The sequence below is a fragment of the Larus michahellis genome, chromosome 1, assembly GCF_964199755.1.
Source record: "Larus michahellis chromosome 1, bLarMic1.1, whole genome shotgun sequence".
Lineage (NCBI taxonomy): Eukaryota > Metazoa > Chordata > Aves > Charadriiformes > Laridae > Larus > Larus michahellis.
In genome coordinates this window covers 103,302,751-103,326,606 of record NC_133896.1, presented here as the reverse complement: position 1 = coordinate 103,326,606, position 23,856 = coordinate 103,302,751, and the positions used below count along the sequence as shown (strand labels likewise).

At 44.3% G+C, this 23,856-nt stretch overlaps 1 protein-coding gene across 2 annotated transcripts; it reads right to left on the bottom strand.

Annotated features, from left to right (window-relative positions):
• Positions 1–9,065: 9,065 nt before the first annotated feature.
• TAGLN3 (transgelin 3) lies at positions 9,066–21,723 on the bottom strand. 2 transcript variants are annotated; one of them, XM_074597540.1, is made up of 6 exons: positions 21,242–21,723; positions 20,662–21,133; positions 20,057–20,286; positions 19,025–19,199; positions 13,803–13,905; positions 9,066–9,614 (listed from the first exon to the last, which is right to left on the bottom strand). In XM_074597540.1, the coding sequence occupies exons 3-6, from the start codon at positions 20,234–20,236 to the stop codon at positions 9,473–9,475; spliced, it is 600 nt and encodes a 199-aa protein (XP_074453641.1). In that variant the 5' UTR covers positions 20,237–20,286; positions 20,662–21,133; positions 21,242–21,723; the 3' UTR covers positions 9,066–9,472. The 2 variants fall into 2 exon arrangements, with proteins under 2 accessions (XP_074453641.1, XP_074453635.1); XM_074597534.1 differs by having other exon boundaries at positions 20,057–20,238; positions 21,242–21,503.
• Positions 21,724–23,856: the final 2,133 nt, after the last annotated feature.

Sequence of the window (23,856 nt, the reverse complement as noted above, 5' to 3'; positions counted from 1 at the left end):
GCGTGTGCGTTTTGCTGTGCGTTCAGTCTTATTTTTAGACAGCCAAGTAAACAAGCAAATGCCACTTCTCTTTAAGCAATGTACATTACCGGTCTCCGCTATGAACAACTTCCCACTAATGCGAATAAAGATCCGCCTTCCCTTCTTCCCAGCCAAGATGACAGAACTTCCACCTTCACTTGCTATATATAGGTTTTAAATTAGAAATATTAACTGAGAATATACAAACGTTGACCAAAGGGACAACTAAAATTCGAGACCCTTGGTGACCTGTGGTGACAGAAGGAGCAATATTGATGACATTAAGTCTCACTGGGTTATGTTTCCATTTGTAGAGGTCATTCGTCTCCTTTTCTCCTCCCAAATGAGGGGAATCTTCCTTTTTCTAAGAGAGCAGCTGGTCCCCCTCTCCTAGGGATCCCTTCCACTCTAGTTTTTTTTTTTTTTTTCCTGAAAGCACCTTTTATTCTGTCCATCTTGCCCTTTATTTCATGGGTTATTTCAAGCTGTTCATCTAGCTATTCTTCCAATTCATTTACTCTCTAATCTGCATTTTTTCCTAAAGGCCCACCACGTGTATAAAACACAAAGTCAGTAGCAGGTAGGCAACGTTTGCTTTTAGTTTTTAGACCGTATTTCACCCCATCCCTCCTTTCAGATTTAAATAAGGAGTCCAGGAATCAAAAAAAAAAAACACACAACAAACCCAAACCTTTGTTTTCCCTGCCCGTTGTGAGGCGCTGCATGCACCATCCCCCTCTTACACCAGTCATGACCACTGCAGTCCAGTCCCTTGCGGACTCTGCTGCTGTTTGGGGCTCACATCTCACCACCGTGACACTGCAAACGAACAAGGAAATCCAGCTGTTCCCATCCTCCATTTCCCGATTCCATTACTCTAAAAATATCACTGCAAGGAAAGGTTTTGAAGTTGAAAGCGCACTAACTGTTCTCAGCTAACCTTAATCACGCTTGTTATACCTACAGTACAGATTAATCTAACAATGTCACTTTAAGAAGATTATCCTAAACACAAAGCTAAATCACTCCTTTTATTTCAAAATTATTACAAAGATAACATCTTCTGAAGTTCATTGTCTTCAAAACTAAAGAATCATTCTAGACGAATGCTAAGATTTATGATTCATCCCATTATGGGTAGTACGCAGCCTCTTAAAGAAAGAAGACAATGTTCAGAACTGAAACCTCCTTCCTCCATAGCTCCTGCTTTTGTAGGAGACAGCATTTATGCTTAGTTGAAGGGCATGAGCATCATCGCTCCTTCAGTTAAGTGCTCCCTGGGCCCATTTATCTCCAGCTAATAATCCAATTTGCCTGGATGTACTCGAGTCTAGTGGGAGTGCAATTCACAGAGCAACTGCAGAAGGTAGTTCTTAAGGGACTCATCATATTACACGGAGACAGACATTTAAAATACAGAACGTATTCTGCCAAAGCGAGGGTCGCTCACGCAGCCTGCTTCAGTGACTTGACAGTACTACGGCTTGCTTTTCTTTCACCACTCCCACTTAAAAAGCAAACAGCGCAAAAACTGTTTAATCATTCATGGATTCATTTTACAGAATACAGAGACTGCTGAATCTGGCTGTAAACAGTAATTTTGCTTTTGATCCTCATCCTACACCAAACGTATAAAAAGAAAGAGAAAAAGACAGAGAAGCAATAGGAAAAAAGAAAAATAGCCAATGACTACAAATGACTACTTTTTTTTTTTAAACTTACTTTGACTCAACTGGTTACAGCTGTTTCACATCCAGAAGACACAGAAACCTTCCACAGCAGTCACATTCACATAATACTTCTCTTTTCTCTCTTGAAAGTTTATGGCAATAGCTTGACTTATTAACACATACAAAAAAACCTCATCTCTGTTCCAGCCATTGTATTTGGCACCTCATAAACTAGCTTGGATTATGGAAAGGCTCCTGGGGGAAGGATTCACATAATTAAGCGTTTCCTATCAGAAAAATAAAATAACTTGTGTTTGTAAGCAAGACCTCTGGGGCTAAGCAAATTTCTTAAAAAATACATGCTGTGATTTCAGCAGGTCTCTTTTTGAGATCCCAGCAGAAATGCTTTTTAATCACACTAAGAAATCCCAAAGAGTAGATCTCCAGTACAAATGGTAGAGAACGAAACTGAACGCAGTTTTCAGGAGCCTGAAAAATAATTCCCAGGACTTAGGAACTGCTGGTCCATTTCTTAAAACTCACTACATTGACCTTCACGGTGGCAGTCCGTACGTCTTATCTGCGAGCCTTTCCCAAGCGAGCCAGCTGTCCTCTGCCCCCAGCAGCTCCCGCACGGGCCACGTGTGCTCAGGAGACAAATGCCACCACAGAGCCACACTCCTACACAGCTCGCTTTCAGCTGTGGGCCACCCTGCCCCTGCTTAATAACGGCTCCATCAACATCCAGCAATAAAACGCACTTAATAACAAACAGCCGAGAAGGATTAATAGCTGCTTTGCTACGGTTCCAGCAGCTCCTGCCAAAGCTGAGCCACTTCAGGGACGCTGCCTCAGAGCGAAAGCTCCCACAACAGGGAAGCAAAGTACACTTCAGCTTATGAACATGAGTCCGGGTTTTGTTTACTCCACCTTATCTTTCCTCAGGCAAGGCCTAAACCTTCCACTGCGGTCCCTTAATGCAATCTAGCAACCAAATCCACCTGGCTACAGCTCAAACTCTTGCTTTCCAGTAGCAAAACCTTCTCCAGCTGCTCGTTGTGTGGGGACCCAGCTGTGGCCCGTCTTCCCAAATACCCTTCTAAGGCAGGGGGGATCCAAGAAATGCTGCTTTGATTTAACTCCACCATCAGAATTGTGGCATGGTGTTTGATTCCTCCGAGCTGTTGTGGTAGATCAGGGAAAATGATCTCTCCAGAGGATGCCAGGAGGTGATGATTGCTCCTGGCACAGGCACAGATTCCCCTGATATCCCCCTCAGTCCTTCCAAACCACTACCTGAAGTATTGATTTTTCCTCCCTGTGTGAAAAGCTTTTCTCTTCACTTGGAAAACCAATGTTGCCATGGTACCTAAGCACTTTAAAGCCAGACCTGCATTTATGTGACTGTTTTCCTGTGAGATGGGGAAGTGTTTTTGTCCCCCTTTCACCAAGGGCCAAACCCAGGTCAGGTGCCCAGCAGCTCAGGGGGTGTAAAGGCGCATCCAGGGGGGGGGCACTCCAGCATCTTTAAGAGCCTGGTGATTGCAACATCTCTTGGGTTGCGTGTTGGAAAGAGCTGGAAGCAGCAAAGCTACCCTCCCGTCGACATTATGTGTGGGAGCTAATACAAAGAAACTTAGTATGAATTGTTGACTCATGATGACACTAATGCAAAAGCTTCTCCTAAAAAACAACCTCTGCTCATTTGAGCCCTTCTCTTTTTTCTGTGCCTCAACAAGAAATGAAACAGAGCGTTTAGCTGATTTTTGTGCAAACACAAAAGCTTTCATCCACCTCCCATCTTTACTGTTATGATGACAATGCGTATCGTTTCTGCAAATCCAGTTTGGAAATACGCAGCAGTCATCGGTCTGTCTCTTCGAGCCCCCACAGGGCACGTGCCTGGGGGCGCCTGCTCCTTCCCTCCGGCGCTGCCTCCCCCCTGGCCCGGCCAGCCTGGCCATGCAGATCCTTGGACCAGAGACCGGAGCCCGCTCCTGCCTTTCTGGACATCGCTTCTTCTCAAGCTAGACATAAGCATTAACCCCGCCACGTGGTCTGCACAGCACTGGCTCACGAGAGCACAGGATTTACTCCTGCTCAATAGCAGAGTAACATTTCTACCAAAGTGAGACACTTAACAGAAATTTCATTAGGGAGAAAGGTCGCCTCCCTAATTTCCTCTATAAATCCAATAGGACTACCGACAAATGCATTTCTGCATCTGAGAAATGGCATTATAACTTTATTTGAATGTCACAGCATCGTGCACTGTGCTGTCACATGAACACTGCAAGATGAGAGTAGAAAAATTTCCTTCCGCCCAAGGCTGTGATTTTCCCCCTATAGTAATAGTTAATACCTTTTTCTTTTTATCACCCCCGCCTCCCATTTTACCTCGTGGTTTTCTATTGCTTGAGCTTAGTCACAGAACTGTGGTGTTTGTATTTGGGAGATTCAGGTGGGAAGAACAACCTCCGTGAAGTTTAAACAGGTAAATCTGTTCGTTAGAGCGGGGAGAGGTGGCTGCCTGCTCGCGTTTTCCTAGCAATCGCTTGTGCCGTCTTCGTGCCCGTGTCACTTGCCTTTTCTGCAGGACGGTTTCCCAGAGAGAGGGAAAACACGTGTTTCCAGTCATGAGAACACCGCGCGTGAAACACGTGCTGACAAAAATGCCTGTCCCTCTGCCTGTCTGTTTGGGGATCGCCTCAAATTTACGGTGTCACAGATTGTTTGCCTTAGTAGCTTACGCGTGCGTTACAAAATCAGCTTTTATGTTTCTTTTTAAGTTTACGGAAGACAAAATAGCTGGGGGTGTGTCTGTGAACACATGCTCACATGCTGCCTTGGTGGCCCCCCTGCTCCCCAGCTCAGGAACTGCCGTGGCAGCCACAGAAGGGGCTTGGAGTAGATGGCTGAATTTGTTTCACCTGAAGGTGTGCACGTCCCTTCTCAACATATTTAAAGCTTATTTCTAGTTAGGAGACATTACCATATTACTGATCCTATTAATGCCTGAGCTGTTCAAGCTGTCACTATAAAATGAGTATCAGCCCTGCTTTCGTGAAAGAGAAACAAATCCAAACAGTGCAGCCGGAGCCAAACGCAATCGATTACAGCCATAGCAATGAACTTCTGACATCCCAAGTCCTCACCCTTCCTCCCTGGGGGCCCTGCTTTGGCCCAAGCAGTTAGTCAAAGGCAGCAGCTTGGTCTGAGCACGCTGTGGCTGGAGCATGACCAGCCCATGGGGGCAGCTCGCAGGTTTTGGGGAAGGGCCGGCCGGTGCCCATTGACGCAGCAGCCCCTTCTCCTCGCCCCCCTGCGGAGTCTGGAGGGACGCTGTCAGAAGAGGCATCTGCAAAGTGGTGCTACAGACAAATCTACTGAAGAGCAAAGCCGGTTCATGCCGTTCACCTCTATTAACTTTTGTATAAAACACGTCCTGTTATGTTAGCCTAATAGTCCTCAAGCTCCAGCTCAATTGAACTGGCTGAACTTAGTATTGACTTTCTGCTCAGTGTATTTTCGTTTTGTTCTCCTTATAAATGTTTGCAAGTATGGCAAACACAAGGGAGGCAACGTTTGAGGTGTTCCCGGTCCAGCCTGCTATAATGGGGCTTCCTCTGGTACAGCTGTTGAGGGAGAGGATATTTAAAGCACTTTCTCACAAAAATATTTTATTTTGTTTTTAAGGGGGAATAGCTGACCAAGCTACAGCCAGGCTTCAAAAAAGGATTATAAGCGGCGTGTGGGGGGGTCTTATCTTAGCTCATTCTTCCTGTCAAACTGAGCCCACAGCCTGAAGGGGGCTGTTGTTCGCCATCTGCAGAGGGAACCAGCTCTCCCCTAAGCACTAGAGAGCCCCTTAGCAAGGAGAGGGACCACACGCCCGCCCCCTCCCAAGCACAGGCTTATGCCATACCCTTCAGTATGCGTTCAAAGCTCCTCCTCTCTCTATTCTAACGTATATCAAGGCTTTTAGTAGTAAAATTGCAGAAGGTTGTCATAGAAATTAATTAGGCTTCTGGGAGACCTGCCTAAGTGCTTTTGACGTAGTAGAAGCAAACTTACAATGGTTTATTGTTAATAAAAGAAAAAGTGATAATGTTCCCTGCTAACTTCGTTACTAAACTAGCCTGGTACTATGTTAATTTATTTCTTAGCTTAAGAAGTTTGTAAACTTGGTAGTAAGGGTGTTTTAATAGAAGGACATTAGTAGGCCAGAGCGTGTTAATATTTAATTAATAATAACATTAATATTTCTATATCCATCAAAGGGGAATACGGAAGGCTAAGGTTAGCCCACAGAATACTTCACAGCACCTTCTGCCGGCTATTAACAGCTAATTTGATGGTTTAAGGAAAGGAAAGAATGCATTATGTGCCTGGGGAGGGGTTACCAAAGGTAAGATCCTGGGGATTAACCTTTTCAGTTGTTGTTGCCCCCACACCAACCAGGTCCTGTGTCTGCAGCCACAGGTACAGATTTTCTTCCCTGGAGCACTCAGCTGTTGTTGCTAACAGAGTTTGTTAAAATTATCACGTTGGGTTTGTTGGGGTTTTTTTCAGTTGTTCAAGCACACAATGTTTTCTGTAACTTCAATGAGGCTGTTGGAATGCCAAACCTAATGAAAGCACGTTTAATTAGGGAACACAGCTTTGATGAAAGAACATTTAACTGGGGCATGGCCTTTCTTCTGCTGGCATGTGCCCTACTGCAACAATGGCAATGCTGATGGAAAAGGAAGGGCAGGGACCACAGAAAGCGGCCGGGCTCAAGTGCTCTCTCCGAGAAGCCTCTTCTTTTGCTGCTGCCAGAGGCAGAGCACTGGGCTGGATGGACCATGGCTCTGACCAGCAGGGCTGTCTGCTCTTCTGAGTCAGCCACGCCAATGGCTAGGACCTGAACTTGCCCAGGTCCCCTCTGCTGGCTGCAAGGTCAGGGAGAAAATTTGGCAGAGAAGGGGGGCAGGTGGGATCAGGGGTACAGAAAGCGAGGAAGATACCCTAGGAATGCAATTGGCACATGACACTTAAAACTGGTGTTTCCCGAGAGAAGGACACGCAGAATGGCAATTCTGCAGCCAGACGGAGCGGGTAGACCCAGGTGACCAAGCTCAGGTCTGGGCCCTGCAGGCTGTGTCCCCCGTGTGGGGCAGAGGGCTCAGGCTGTGACCTCTCAGCCCTCTTGCCTGCAAGGCAGTTCTTCCAGCTCCCCTCATGCAGATGTTTTGTCTGCTGTGGCTGTGACTTTCTAGTCTCTGTTGTGGGAAGATGGTTGCTGTTCACATTCACAAAGGTGAAATTTCTGGCGGCAGTCGTTTGTCATTCCTCAAGCCCAGAGAAGTTCAGGGATTTTGGCTTTTTATCTTAGATTAATTTTTTTTTAGTAAGAAAAACTGCTATTCTCTTCACATCACACCTAATGTAATATCCAGGGAGAAGGTACGTGTTATGCTTTGCACTGAGCTAATGCCCCACCACAGCTGAAAGGTGATCTCCTGCCCGAGATGCACCATCTGGGGTGGTCATCTAATCCTGTACTGAGCTAATTCATGTAAGTAACAGAAAAATAGCCCTAAACAGGTAGGAAACATGAAAAAAAAAGTGCTTGACAAGAGAACAGTGGCGGAGCGGAGATGCACTGTCAGATGTAAGAGGAGTTACAAGTGGGGGCAGGACCTTTTCAGTGGCAGCTGCTGTAGATTCCCTCAGCCCCAACCACGTAACCTGACCTTCACATCACTTCTCGCCTGCTGTGCTCCACAGTACTTCAGCAAAGCTTGACTGAAGTGGGGAAGTGTTACTCCCATCCTTCTCCTGGCAGGGAGGACAGAGATTCACCTGAGCTGGGGGAATCCTCCCTTCAGTTTACCTCATGGTAGAAACTTCTGAAGCCACATCAATCGCTGGCTCCAGGGCTACTTAGTGGACAACTAGCTGCCACCATGTGTCACTAGGTTCAGACTCAGACAGAAGTCACCCCTACCTATGTACGTAGGCATTCAGACAGCTGTCAGAACAGATTACCCTTCATTTTGTTACCCGCCTTGATATTACATTTTCAGGCCTTTTAAGAAGTCTGTCATGAATTTAAAAAAAAAAGCCCAGAGAGTTCAGTTATCACGTTTCCCTTCCTACTTGCCTGACGGGAAGAAGTGATTGGGGTTTGCGAGTGAAGCCTGCAGAGACAGTTAATGGGAAGAAAACCCTGCAGAGAAAATAGCGTGTATCCGCCAAGTGTATGTGCCACACAGCCAGGAGTCAACCCACGCTGTCTAGCTGGTGAACCTGCTCTGGTAAGCTTCTGCATCCAGATGATTGTGCCAGCAAGCAGTTCTTCTATGGCCTCCCCAGCCAACTGTCCCAAAATGAACTACTAGCTGCATTTACAGCCCATCACAGGTGAGCAGAACAGATTATTTGAATTTGACCTGTGGGCGTTTTCCAAGTCAGAAGCATTCTGGCACCTTTCTTACATTTCTTCCTTTGCATTTAAAACACACCTTGTTTTGCAGCATTTTGTCTGCTGTAGTATCAACTACCACAAGCTATAGCCTGTCCTCACCTCTGTCTGACAGATTGTCCTTTCATGGTGAAGAATTCCCCGAGTTTGAAGACTCACCTGCTGCTGAGAGTACTGGGTTTGGCTGGGATGGAGTTCAGCTTTCTCCCCAGCAGCCCGTAGGGTGCGGTGCTTTGCATCTGTGACCAAGGCAGTGTTGATGACACACCGGTGTGGTGGCTATTGCTAAACAGTGCCCGCACAGTGTCAAGGTCTTCTCCCTTTCTCATTCTGCCCCCACTGCTAGGGCTAGGCAAGAAGCTGGGAGGGGGCACAGTTGGGACAGGTGACCCCAACTGACCAAAGGGATATCCCATACATAAGGCGTCATGATCAGCAACAACTGCTCGTGCTGAGGCCCTGCTTCCCAGGAAGTGGCTAAATGTCTGCCTGCCGATGGGAAATGGTGAATTAATTCCTTATTTTGCTTTGTTTTCAGATACAGCTTTTGCCTTCCCTATTCAACTGGTTTTATCTCAATCCACAAGTTTGCCAGCTGCAGTCGACTCAGCACACTAGGTCAAGGGAAATCTGAGCTAAATTGGGTGGGACTACACGAAGCAGACTCAGTGGATAATATGTCTTCTTTTTAGGAAAATACATTGGGTGGGCCTTTAGACAAACACTAAATGGAACATGTGAGAGAGACTGTAAACGCTACAGCAAGGAGTCACTCAGAGAGGACTCTGGGTTAGAGATGAGACAGATCGACCATGCAAAACATTTAGCTCCTCAGAGCTGTACCAAGCGGTTGTTGGTTTTAATTTAATTTGCTTTTACCTCCTTTAAATAACCAGTCTAAGAGGTGTCTTTATTTTGCCTTTATTCTTAGGTCAAACAATATCATCACTGAATTGAAGAACGAGGTTACTGGTTGAAATACAAGTGCAGTGTGAGACAAATATGGAAGATAACACTTTGCAAATAAATTAATACAGAATCATTGTCGTTGCATAGTTCAGAAGTGAAAAGTAGGAGGCAGCAGTGCGCACGTGCTGTGAACTGACACACACCACCACAAAAACCCAAGTTCCTAGATGAACTCTTGCAGCTGCAAATAAAACAAATCAAACCAAAAATATCCGAAACCGTAGAGAGCATTAACTATTAAAAACCAGGCAGAAAGGGAACTAATGAGCTTTTTTTTTTTTCTTTTTTTTTTTAAACAGACCATGCTGCAGAAGGCGTGTTTTCTCTACAGACAGAGATGCTCTTAGATAATCTGCCTTGGCATCCCGTAGCCTGTCATACCCGACTGTGATGCTCCTTTGTTGCTGCCCATCTGAAGGCCTATTACGTTCTGTCCCTGACGAAGTTGCTCTTCTGAAAATCCTCGTCGATTTTGCTGTGCTTTCCTGTCCAGATGCACACAAAAAAGCAACAAATATACACACACTGTCAGTCTGCATATGCCCAGAGGATCATGAAAAGCAACATGAAACTGGCTCATGTTAACAGATGTGTCCCCTGTAATGCAATATTTCATTTGCCCCATCCCATGGGCTGGGCAGTACTGGCTGGGCTAATGGTTTTCCTGCAGTTAGAAGTAATGCTCTGGTCAAGCCTACAGCACTTAAGACTTTCACTGTAGCGCTTATTCCAGAGCCCCAGGGGACTTCCCTAGCAGCTATGACAGGTAAAATGCTTATGTAGTGCTGTATATAACACTCATGATAGGATTAATCTGTCTTAAGCTCTATAGCCCTTAAAAGCTGTAGTCCATGGGATCTGATCAGGGACACTTACCTGAGCTGTAACACAAGTCGATACCCATCTAGAGCAACGGTACAAATCGGTACCATTTAACTCAGTGGAGTAAATAAGAGCTGAATGTACCCGGAGAAACAATGGGAGAAGTGGCTTGCTCATTTTCGCAGAGTGGATGATGGGTGCCTGCAGGACAGAGCAATTGCTCTCTTGCCATTTACAGATCTCTCTCCTCTAAGCAACAGACTTTGCCCTTTGCACCTGTGTCTTAACTGTATGACTGTCCTTTATCTTCTGTCAAAACATACTGACCACTTTTGATCGCTGTCCCTGGTCTCAAAAGTCCTTTGGATCAATGAACCTTTGTTGGAGTTTAAAAGGAGACTCCTTCCCCCGAAAATAGCAGCGAGGGCAAAAGTGGCAGTTAAGAAGCAGCATAAAACTTTGTGCTCTGCTGCCTTGAGAGAAACTGTTCATCTTAGATTAATCTTTAATTTATACAAGGTGGGGAAAACAAGTCATTAACAAGGGAGAAGGACCAGTCTGTTGCTGCCAAATAAGCCATAAGAATCGGCAGAGCCCCAGACTGAGGGAGGCTTTCAATCAACCAGACTCGACTCCCACTCAGGTACAATCCTTCTCCCTGTGGTGTCTGTCTGTCCTGGGATCAGGTTACTCTGCAATATCGCATCGAGTTTCAATTCCCCTTTTCTCCCCACCCCATCACTAGATGAGAATGCTAGATTAGGTGCCTGCTGTGATTGAAAACCATCAACATGATCCTCTCTGCGAGGGTCTGATCCTGCATTGTGCTGAGCGCCCTGGCTCGAGTCCAAAAAAGCCCTTGAACGCTTTGCTAGGCTCAGGGTGTTCAGGACATTGCAGAAGAACCCACGTCTGCATGAAAGCCCAGCAAACCAGAAAGGTCCAGGGAAAACCAGTACCGACTTGTCATTTTTCAGCGTTGGTCTCCAGTGCCAATGTACAGACTAACAAGTGGGCTTATAGAAGGCTCTCAGATCCCACAGCTCTTGCCAGAAAAGCGTGCTGTTTTGGAGGGAGGCACACAGCACTTGGGGCGCCTCAGAAAATAACCCCCTCTCACTGCTGCTTAATCTCTTTTCCAGAATCCTTACACAGGCACCGAACTACTGCCAGGATCTCCAAGAGAGGATGTTTTTAGAACTACTCCTATTACCTAATTGAATCTCAGGTTCACTGTGTCTGCCGTTATTTTAATTAAAATCCCAGGAACACATTCTATTATTTTTCTCTCCTTCCTCCTAGAATTTTCAGCTGTGTTGTGGAGCAATTCCACAGCAAGTTGAAAAGTTAACTCTGAACAGGAAAAAAATGTGAACTGTAGACAGGAAATAAAAAGAGAGACCAAAGGGAAGTCTGGATATGCTAATAAAAGTTGATTACATAAATAGTTTGGATCATACAGTGTTATGTTACCACCATAAGCACTGCATTTAGTATGTGATGGTCTTACAGATAACAACACGTACTTACGATTTGCTCTTAGGTTGGTGGAAATGGCCTTAACTGAGACTGTAGGAAAATTGGTGAGGGTAAGTCTATTACCGTCAGTGTCTCACCCTATTTCAAGTTCTGTTTGGCCTGTCTGCCGTCAGCTGGTATCACCCTTACTGCAATCTGAGCCCACCAGGCAGATCTGTTAACTTCTCGTGCCAACTTTGCACCAGCGCTGGTGGCTGCCAAACTGCATGATAACAAACAGCCACGGGTCCATGAACCTGCTCGGGCACGCAAGGGAGGCTTGGTGGGACTGGGTATGTGAGACACTGGCAACGGAAAGTTAAACGGCTTAGCTTGCGTGTGGGTATCATCTTAATCACTGTAGATCCCTGCATGGATACTCTCATTCCATTTAATCGAGACTTCTTTCAATTTAATTTAAGGCGATTAAGAATCAGCCTGAAAGCCCTGACTCACGACTAACACTGGGTGGCAGTGAGGGGGCTTGATCTGCCTGAAGGGATGGGTAAGCTACTCAGAAAACAGCTTCTCATCTGCCATATGTTATTTCCTTAGAGAAATAAAATCAGTTTTCCTTAAGGCAGTGGCTATAATACGCTATTTTAGGGGCTGCAAGAGATATGGACTGGCTATCCAAGCAGGAGGACAGACAGCTAGGGGAGAAGGGAGGTGATCACATCTTCATTTATGCCAATGAAAACTGTTCCCACCTACAATTAAGAGTCCAGATGAAAATTAATTTTTCCATGTAGGACTTTGTTTTAGTTACAAAAAACAAATAAGCCTGTCTGGGTCATAGTGATTTCATGTCTGGTTTATATTAAAGCCTGTAACTGGATTTGAATTTGAAACCCAATTATATTAAATAAATACAAATCTCTTTGTAGACTGTATTAAGTTAATTTAAACTAATTTCATACACAGGATGCATAGGAGTTTGCACTCATTCACCTAAAATTCAAGTCTCTCTTAGCCTCAGTTAAATCACCTCAGGGTTTAAGGCAAAGCAAGTGAAGTTTGCTTTGCTTTTGCTGAGCATCACCTAAACATTGGAAAAATCAAGAAGACCAAAGACAAGCAGCCAGCACTCTTTTTGCTAACATGTCTCAGGCATTTCGGCACAAGACATACTCTTGGATGGTGGAATCTCGTGTCAATAATATGCCTGTGGGGCAGGAGGGATAACTGTGGGAGGATTTCCTTTTCCTCCTGTCCCCTCTTCACAGCCTCCCTAGCCAAAACAAGCGGAATTTTAGAGCAAATAAACAGCTTTGCCAAGGCAGAGAATTCTTTACAGATAAGTGGTACTCCCCAAGAAAAAAGATGACTAGGAAATGAAATAATTTTTGGTTTGATGAAAAATGGAAATGGGCTTCCTGCCTTCTCTTTTGCTCAGTAAAGGGGTCACTTTATGGGGGTTTGCTGACATCTGTGACAGCCTTGTCTTCATGACTCTTTCTGTCCATTATCTGATGCAAGGTAAAAGTGCACCTTTCCTACCAGATACTCTTATGACACACACATGTGCACGGCTGCTCCCATTTTTGTTCCCTTTTCTTCATGAATGGATGTAGAGGATTAGCTGAAGCTGCTAAATAGATGAATGTCATCAACACTGGTGCCTGAGTGTCCTAAGTATCCTTCTGAGGAATAAAAATCAGGGATAACATCAGCGGACAAGAAAATTACGTGTCTTCTTCAGTGATCAGAATGGGCCCCTAATGCAGCAAGAGGGATATGCTACAAAGGCGCCTAGAGCAGGGTGCTGCACTCCTACCCGTGTGCACCACCAAAAGCCAGCGCTCCAGCAGGGTCCCCACACGTGCACACACACGTCCACGCCAACACAGCCTGTACCAGCCTTGTTGGAAATGTGTGCGTGCCTCCAGGAGGAAACCAGAGCTGGAGCCATGGGTGATGTGCTCCTTAATCCCTGTACCAGCAGTGCTTTTCCAGCTCTGGGGCAGAAGGGACACGTAAGGTGTGGTGAGGTGGGGCTACATAAGAAAAGGCAGCAGCATAGCCCTGCTACACAGCTCCCACAGAGCTCCTCACCAGTAACTGTGGTCTAACTTTGGGCTGACAAGTTATGGTAAGCTGTGGACTTTGCGGTGATGCTGACAAAGTTGGAAACCGGTGAAGGTTAGAAAATGTTGCTGCCTGGTTGGGTCTTTGCTTCCCTCCTCCAGATTCCAGAGAGAAAATCTCTCCATTACAAGGAAATTTTGGAAAGATTCTTACCTTCCTTTCCTTTTCCCTTTAAATTTCCTTACACACCATATTACCAGTTTCCCTGGGAAGACAGCTCTGGGAAGCTGTGCTTTGTATTTTACCTGTGAAACCAGGAAGGATCCCCTTTGTAGCAGCCGTCGTCCTTAGTGACTGCCAAACTGCCTAGAGCCATTAAGGTTCTCTGCACTGCTGCCATGTCCTTCCCTAGAAAGCCAGAGAGTGAAATTACTGTAAGAAATCCTTGCACTACAAATAGCTTGACACACTGATAAACACTTTTATCCAATGTATTAACTAATTCCCTCAGCTCCCCTGAAAAAATGCATTAACAGCATTATAAATGCTACTTTACAGTTCTGAATGAAGGTACTACATGCAAGAGCTTATTAAAAGTCATCAAAGGGGCAGTGTTAAAGCAAAACTTAACAATTCAGACATTTCCAGGTTTCCAGGCCTCTGGCTATTTCAATGCCTTCCACCATACTATTTAAGTCCTTCTAGACAATCCTTTTGACAAAATTTTCTCCTAAGAAGAGATCATTTTGGTGTACAAAGAACGGTAATATACTCAGTAAAACGTGGCTGAAGGAGAACAATGTGGTAAATAACTGTGCTGTGTCTCAGTTTCTTCACCTGTAAACTGGTTAAGACTGATCCCGCCGTTTAACCCCTGGTATTTATTTACAGTCTGTCCCTGCGCTAACAGAGCTCACAGCAGTCCTGAGGAGCTCCTGAGCAGAAGACTCGCATTAGTCCTTCCCAATTTGACCATCAGATCACCTCCCAAATCCTTCCTACAGGTTTCTTTTCTCAGGCTGCCAAAAAATTGATGCTCTGCAGTTTCATACCTCCAGTTCCTGCCAGCCAGTTCACTATTCTTCCACTTTCTCCCTCCCCATATTACCTCACGTCATTCCTCATTTCAGAAACTCAGGGCTCATCTCATCTTTAGCCGAGCAAAAGTTACGTATCTGGTCATCACTAGTTTTTTAGGTTCTCTCCATAAAAAACAGAGAGAGAAAAGCTTCTCAGTGGATAATTTATTCTATCTGTTTTGGGAGGAGTGAACTTGCCTGTCACTTGCATGATAGGCACACCTTCCACCTAGCTGAAAACTCACCAGGTTTCCAAGAGGGCACCTTACACCTTTGAAATATTAGGCTCATTTTCAATAGGGGTTTGCATTTAAAAAATGGTATCCCTTCCTCCTGTCTCTCCTTCCAAAATTAAGACAATAAATACATTTTCCTTTCTAATCAACATCTTTTGTTGATTCCTCCAGTGAATTAGAAAAAAAAAGGACACCAGACATTTTTAAAAAATAAATATTACTCCTTTTTTTTTTTTTTTTTTTTTCAGTTCTTCCCTTGCACTTTGTCACTTGAAGTGAAAAGGGCAGGGAACATAAAGACATCAGAGTCGGATAGACGCTAACTCATTACCCAATCCAGACATGATAACTTGTGAAAAACTTGCTATCAAAAATGAGTTGCAGCACGTATTTCCAATTGTGTGAGGTGGTCAGCTGTTGAAAATCTGCCTTTTGCCTCTCCTTTGCTCTGAAATCCTTCCATAAGTGTTTCTGCGACTCCCCTCCCTTTCTTTCTGTTCCGGTTCTTCCTCTTTCTTAAAATAATTTATCTAGTTAACAGATCTAATTTTGACCGTGAGTTCTTCACATGGGAAAATAAGTCCATGAGATACTAGAGACATAATTACGGTAACAGACTTCGGAAATACCTCCAGTAGACCAATATTAATGAAAATCGCTATAAACCAGCTGGAGTGCAGCGGGAAGTGAGCGTTGCACATTCTGTGTTTATGCCGCGCATCACCCTGATTAAAGGCAGATGCAGTTCAGGGCTTCGGTTCATGCAAACCTAAATGCGTAACGCGCTGGCTGAGGTGACGAAGCCACCCCAAAGCTGAAAACATCTCGCAGCTTCCAACTGCGGCTGTCATACAGCCTACTAAAGTTTACAGCAATCTCTATCTGCAGGGGACTGTTTGCTCAGAAAATAAATTGTCAGCCATCCAGAACCATTGTTTTACTGTGTTTGTTAACGCAAACTGCATCAGACGAAGTCCTCGCTTAAGAGGGCAGCTGAAGAACCGACATCTCACACAGGCGCACAGAAGAGCGCGAGGCAGAGACACTCAGAGCTCCCCGAAGCAGCAGATGTACCATATGCTGTAACAGATGCCACATACAACGTCCTTGGGATGCCTCCCGTACAACGAGGAGCGCGGTGACTGACTGGGATGAAGAGGGATGACAAGAAGGATTTAAAAGTGAATGAGCTGCATAATGACGGCAAGCGCAGAAAAAGAAAAAAAAAAGAAAAAGAAACAAAAGACAGGTAGCAAAATATGACGATCAGCCTGGCAGAGCCATCTGGCAGCCCCCCACGCTCCGCACTCAGCGCTGCTTTATTTGTCAGTGGCGAGTGGGAGATGCTGCAGGGGAACAACAGACCGAGTGGGAGCCGAGTGCCACGTGACAAAACAAAGCCACAGCCACGGCTCTGCTTTACAGAGCCTCCTTGGTGCGTATGAGGGGTTCTGTGGGTCAGGGAAGACCCCAAATCCATGCGGTCTTGTGACATTTGCCCTCTTCCAGCAAAGGATACAAGGGGCTCGGTGGTCAGCATAAAAAGGATGGTGAAAATTTTAAAATTTCCACTGAGAAAGTCAGCTAACACTGCAGCTACCTGACAGAAGGGATAATCCGCATCCTCTGAAGCCAGGCTTGACTCTGGCACTGCAGAAAATCGCAGGCAGTGCTTTCCCTCAGCTCCAGCACTTGCTCACTGGCAGCCACATGGGCCGCCTGCCCGACCCCCAACCTCCCTGAATCATGCCGCAGGGACCTACGCCGACGGCATTTCTTCTGCATCTTCAGTGTCCTCTGCAGCGTGCTTTGAATAGCATGGCCTTGTAGAGGACCTCGGCACTGCCTGTACAAGGAGAAAGGGGCCTCTAGTCACTTCTCATAGTAAGCCTTTCTCTCTTTGGGGAAACCTGACCGGAGGGCTGTCTCCTCCAGGTCCAGAAAGAGGAAGGTTCAAACCCAAAGGCAGAGAAGCGCTCTGCATAGTATTCCTGAAATGCTGTTTCGTAAAGGCTGAACAAGTACCCAGAGGTACAGCTGCCTCTTGTCTGCCCGGAAATATACCGGGGAGGTATCTGTAAAAAACAACGAACATAATATCTTGGGCATGGATTAGGGAAAGCTTCTCAGCACAGTACATTAAGTAAGAAAGGATTGAAAAAGAGGTGATACTTCTCTCGGCCTGAGAATTTGCAGAGGTGAAGAAAAACGCACCAGATGGACTAAGTGAGTTTGAAACAGCCAACAGCAGATTGCATCCAAAAACATTTTCATTAATCATTACTAAGAATTTCAAAGCAAAAGCTTTCAGAAAACAATTAGTGCCAGAGAAAAGCTGTTTGTCAGTCACACATACTTTTCTTTCCCTATAAACATACACTGACATCTCCTCTCTTTCTAAAGAGGTTATGGCCTGAAGTGTAGGAGTGCTGTCACTATGAAATAGTGAAAAAGAGACTGTCCTTTCCGTCCAGCTAATGCATGCAGGTTCAGACGGTGCAGCCCTGAAGCAATACAGATGCTAGAGGTCAGAGTTACGGTAGACACAAAAAGCCTGCGGTGACTCACTGCTGGGGAGACATACTGCTTCATTTCAGCACTGAAATGAGCAGCAGGAGAGATGAAAAAGGAGTGGGAAAGTGAGGAGACACAGACGAGTTTTGTGAAGTCCTAAAATAATAGTGGAGAAAAGTCTCACATGCCTCCCTCCTAGGTTCTGAGTTGTGTTTTGACTTCCTGTTCTCTGGAAGTTACTAGCTTTTTTCCTTACATCTGTTGAGAAAAGGTGATGAGTGAAAGGAAGAGAAACGAGGAGAAAGCCACCATCATTAGGAGCTTCTTGTCTCCAAAGCAAGTCGTTTTCATCGACCTTACTTTGATTTGCATGGTGTGAAGCCATTATGAGATGCAAAAGACTGCAAAGAACAGCATCTGAAATGAGCTATTATCACCCCTCACAAGATAGATGGAGCTTCTCTTTCAGTAGCCTGCTAGGCTGAGGGAGGGGAGGGTGTTCAGGGAAGTGAAAATCCCTTCATTTACCAGTAGCTTGGATGAAACACTAAAGACTGAACTGGAAGAAACAAGCGTGCCCTTGTGCCCAAAGGTAGGATTTGTCAGGCAAATCTGGCACCCTGAGAACATTACAGATCCCAGTAACTCCAGCTGTCAGTATATCCTTCCCTTCTAACCCATCTGCAGAGTCCCCTAGTCTTTCCTTCCTCGAGCTGTCCTTCAGGGAAGTGATCTCTTCCACGTATCCTGACAGCCTGTGAAAACAGACGCCACTTTTTTCACTCCATGTGTGTTCCTACACAAACTATATGACCAGCTTTCTCAATGGATTGTTTTCCTCTTTCCACGGTTTCATTCTCATGGCAGATTTTTGACCCTTTCACTACCCTACCGCTGTCCGTGTTTTGAGCCCTCACACAAAGCGTTTTGCATCACCTTGTCTGGAGAGGTGCGGGATACAGAGTGTATTTGGATAGAGCGCCAGGACGAGATGCACCACCACAGAAGTGGGCAAAACCAGCCATATGAACGCACAAATGACTCAGCTCCTCAGGAACTAGAACAGGCAGTTTCCCCTTCGAGCATGGGATGGAGGTAGCCTTCACCTGGGCTACTGCAAAACCACAGGGGCACTCTGATTTTTTTTTTTTGCTGTTGCCATAGTGACCTCTCTTAAAAGACTGTATCCTTAGAGAGAGATGCTCAGCTAACATGGTGATAGCAGTGAGTTTTGCTTCTCGCTAGTCATAAATGAGCCCTCATAAGCTTCACAGAGGCATATATGCTCCTGGGAATGCATTTTATAGCTCTAATTTAAGCTTTGCTTATAATTTGAAAACTGCAATAAAAATCTTGTCATGTGAAAATAAGGGGTCTCCATATTTGCTATTAGAAGCTATTTACTTGGAAATAATTAGCATAGAGAACATTTGTTTTATGAGGTCTGAGGATTTCTATCAGAATGATGGGCTTTTGGATAACACATGAGCTTGGAAAGGCTCCGTTTTGTCCTCAGGGCAGTATAAAACCCCCAGAGGAGATAACGCACCACCGGAAGAACATAGTAATGAGGTAAGGCAAACAGAAACAAAAGATAATTACATTAGAGAATATGCCTTAGACAAAATGCACCATTACAACACATCAAAGCAAAGTAAAATGAAGACTGTAAGCTGACTTCCAGTTTATTATTTTTACCTTCCCATAAATCCACTGTCTGGAAAATATCTGTTGTCCTTACTCCGTAGATTTCAGCAGCTTTTAAGAACTGAGAAATTTGTTCCATCTGCTTGAAAGCCATTTTCGATTCAGAGATCTTTGCAATGGGCTCATTTCCCTTTGGATGTAAACTGTTTATTAACTTGCATAACAGCTGAGAGATAAATACAGACACAAAATTAGAAAGCAGTCACCAAACTGGAAGGCAATTTCTGCACATGAAATGATGCTGCAAAATGCTTTTGACCTGGCCAGTTTCTGTCAGGGATATAATTTCTTCAATTAAAAACAAAGAAGTGAGTTGATAATAATCAAAGTATATTAGAAATGCTTTAAAGCTTTCATTAACTGATGGCAATAGCCTGAGCATATAAATCCTAATCTGCTAGAAACAACAAAGCAATCACTGGTAAAGGTTATATAACAACTGACAGAGAAGAAACCACATGCCCGAGCCAAAAAAATAAGCAATGTCAATTGAAATATTGTTAAAGTCACTTTGGCAGAGATTCAACAATTAGCGTATTCTTACAGCCCACTGCAAACAGCAGCATCTGCCTGTTGTTCAATAAACCAATGGAATACAATGTTTTAGCTACAGAATTATTCCCAAGAAGAAAACAGTTATGACATAATCCAATCCTCCAAATTTTCTATATCTCTCAACCTTTCCCCGTCAACACCGATTATTCCTTATAGACAAAAGTATACATCTGATTTTAGAACAGATCTCATTTAAATGTATGAGAAAAGGTGCTGAAGGAATGAGTCATGCTCATATATAACATGCATGACTCATAAGAATCATAAGTACTGTACTAATCCCAGTACACTGGTAGAATAATTATCTTCCAAGATTAAGATTCCTGGTCAAAAGGAAATAAATCAAATACTAACGCATAGATTTCTGCACTGGCCGTGAGCTCTGACCAATTTAGCTAGATGAAGACAGAAAATAAGGACACTGTGCATATAAACACATGCAAGTATGCAATTGGATAAAATACTCACCGTTCCATCCATCAGCCAGGTCTGAAAATGTTGCCTTCCAGGCGGAGGGTGTTCTATCTGTTCTCCACACTGTACAATAATCCAGTTTACCAGCCTAGACTCTAATTCCGGGTCATATTTCTGTTCAATCTTTTCCTGAACTTCTCGGCTTAAGCCATAGCTTGGTCCTCTGTTAGCCATCTCTGGAACCGAAGCAGAACTTACTTAGTGGGTAGACTCCTGATCTGCAGCTTTGACGTATGCACCGGAAAATTAAAGAATAAAAGAGTGAGCAGCCTGCCCTATACGTTAGACAGTTGAACAGATGTTCATCAACACTGAAAGTAACTGTATGGCACCGGTTATAGCTGTTCTGCAGAACAGGGGAGGGATCAACGAGGGAATATCCTTTTCCAAAAGCACAAATCAGCTACAGCATTTTTTTTTTAAAAGAAGAAAAAAACAGCAGTCCCCCCTGCCCAACCACAAAAACAGAAGAAAAGCAAGATTTAAAACAGAGTAGGTTTTAAAGAGAGGCTTCTGCTATGTTTACAGAGAATACAATAGAGTTCTCAGATCAATGTTAAAGCTGCCTACAAATCCAGAAACACTTCAAAATTGCCTACCTAATACTTGCTAACAAGAAGAAGGCTGTACATGGGAGCTCAAGCAATCCGACTAAAGATGCAGTCAGAGTCTTCCTCGGCAGAGATGCAGGGATGGATATCCAGAGATCAGCAAATAGAAAAGCGCTGATGAATTCAAGAGACGAAGGCTGCCACAATGCCCTGCTGCTGCTGCAGCATCGTGGTTTGAAGAACAGTGTGTATTGATTTGATTTTCCTCACATATGAGGAGGGTCAAAGCAGGGGCGTTGCTAAGAGCCATTAAAGAGGCCTGCCTACTCAGTCACAGCCTGGGGATCCTGTTTATCTCGCCCATCTGCAGTCTGTTTTCGTGCACGCTTCCTCAGCCCTGCGCTGTTCACCCTACAGGCTCCGTTCTACTCCACCTAGTCTGCATCAGCCCAAGCTGCACCGAGCATCCCAGTGCCAGGCAGTTGGAAATACAAACAGAGGGACTTCACCAGACTTCACTCTGTTAAATGAAGGTAACAGAAATTACTACACATCTTGTTTATTTTAAATCACAAAGCAGAAGTAAAACCTTTTTCTCCCTTCTGCATCACAATGCTAACAGGCTTACCGTATGAAAAATAATTTCCCTTCTTCCTTGTTCAAGTGCTGATAAAAAGTTTCAACAAGAGGACAACAGGATGAAAAGTCAAGGAAGGTAAGGCAGGTAGTAGAATATTATTATTACCCTATCATTAGTATATATTAGGCTATCAAATAGGGCAATAGTGTCTCAAGAAAACAATGTGAACCACTAAAAACAAGGAGAAATCACTGAAAACTAGCAAACCTAGCATAAAACACAAGGATCGTATTTTCTGCTGGTATGAGTCAGCATACTTCCAGTGATAGCAAGGGAGCTATGCCCATGTACGGTAGTTTAAATTTTGATTATACCACTGCAGGGGTGGGAGATGAGAGGTGAAGGAGCTTTAAGATCAGAGACTTTTCTTCCAGTCTCATTTGTACAGATTTATCCTTTATTAAATAATTTTGCTCCTCTCTGAGTTGCATCAGACTTTGTCAAATATCTTTCATCCATGCTGCATTACCTAACCTGCTACGAAATACTTCCCTTTTGGCAAATGATTCATATGAAAGGAGGCTGATTAACCTGAGGTGGATACACAATCAGCTTTGCCAACAAAAGTCCTCCTGCTGCATTTATAAAGAAAAAAAAAAGGGGGGGGGGGGGAGGAATACAGCTCGTTGTATATCTGTCTACCTCATAATGGCTTCTTCATCCATTACTTTCTCATTTCAAGACCATGAACTCTCAGATTTATACAGCTTCGGATGCTGCTGGGCTTGAGCAGACTCAGGAGATGAAAAATTTAATAGATGACCCAATTCATTGTTGTCCTCCACAGGCATTTCATTTAGTCCTTTCTCTTCGCTGCACTGGTAGTTTTAAAACCCTATGAAATATGTGATTACATAACTCAGAGCATGCTACGTGACAGGGCCACCACTTGAGCACTTTCTGTCCCAGTGAACACACTGTTGAAGGCACAGCAAATGCGCAGGAACCAAGACCGTAAACCAAGCCTGGTGATCAGAGGAGGAGTAAACCGCAGCTGCAACAGCAGAAGGCAGGACATGAATTTGACGTCCTTTCCATTCAAGCAACTGTTATGGGCCAGGCCTTACAGTCGTTGGCCAGACCCACAAAGAATACGAAGCTTTTTTTCGTACTTTCATATTTTTTTGCGTTCTTCTGTTTAGAAGGGAGCTACCTAGGTCACTTGGCTGTTTCTGGTCACAGCAGGGTTTCCGGTACTCGCTAGCAATGAGATTTCATGAAAGCCACCTACCTTTGCATCAGTCTCTGACCTCATTTCAGGGGCAGGGATGGGTAATTTAACTCTGCTAAGCTGCAGAGCAGAGGTCTCCCCCTTCACAGATGTTGGCTACGCAACCTGTTCTCGAGGGACCATTCCTTACCGTGAAAGCTGAAAAGCAAGCTTGTCCATCAATATCAATTTTTAATAAGGATTTGAAAACCAGCAAAGCTGCAGAGGATTGGAAAAATGCCAGCCTCCTCCCCCCCGCAAATATATTTCCAAAGTACGATTAATCAAATCATAAGCCTGCCTCTGTACCATCAATCCTCGGAAAAACAATGGAATGAATTATTTTTTTTTAAGCAATAGTGTTGATGCAATTTACTAAAAGCTCTGCAATACATTAGCGTTGGCTACCTGCACGGTACGTTGATTAGGGAACTAAACTGACTCCAGAACAACATGACACATTAAAGAGATTAAAGCTGGCTAACTAGTAGGTCCTATAACATGACCGTAACTGAAAAATCATTCATGATTATAGATTTTTATTCAGTTTGTACAGAATGTGTTCCCAGGCCTGAGCTATTTAATATGTTATTAGAAGTCACCAAAAAAAGCCCAGACTCCTAAGAAAATCTGAGCTCATGCAAGCTGTATTAAGTAAACAAAGATAAAGAAAACTCCTTGAAAACAGTCCACCTGGAAGCAGGTAAAAACATGTCTCATTGCAGCCAAAGTCTAGCCATCGTCAGGAAAAGTGCTTTTCAGAACGTAGCACTCTGTCCTATGAAAAAGCAGATGTTAAAAAAAACAGTAGAGGGTGATGGAAGGTACGCAGGTGGGCACAGACACCGAGTAAAACGCTGCAACCGAAGAGCTTGGCTGAATAAAATGCGGGAGGTACAACAGCAATGGGAATATCATACCCGGTTCTGACAATCACTCTCCAGGAAAGAGTGGTGAAAGAAGTAAGCAAATTAAAGTAGTCTCTCCAGTAACCAGAGGACTGAAAATTAGAGCCTTTACAGTAATCACCTCAGAAGGATTATCCGTTTAGCTCACCAAAACCAGAAGTTAAGAAATGGCAGCACATTTGGCTACAAAGCAATGAAGAACTGAAGGAACTCGAGTTCCTTCTGTTGGACACAGGCATATTTAAGCCTGATGGCTAGAAATGTGATGTGGAAGAAAGGGATAGGTTTTCAGCAGCAAAAGTACTACCATTAGAACACTTCACCTTCTGCTTCTGATTGATTTTGTCCTCTTATTTTTCTTGGTAACACAACATTGGAACTTATGACTAAAAACAGAGATGAAGCTTGAATACTTGAAGTAGGATTTCATGCCTGTAAGCACTATGGCTCATCTTATGCTTTCAGATAATCACAATATTATCCTA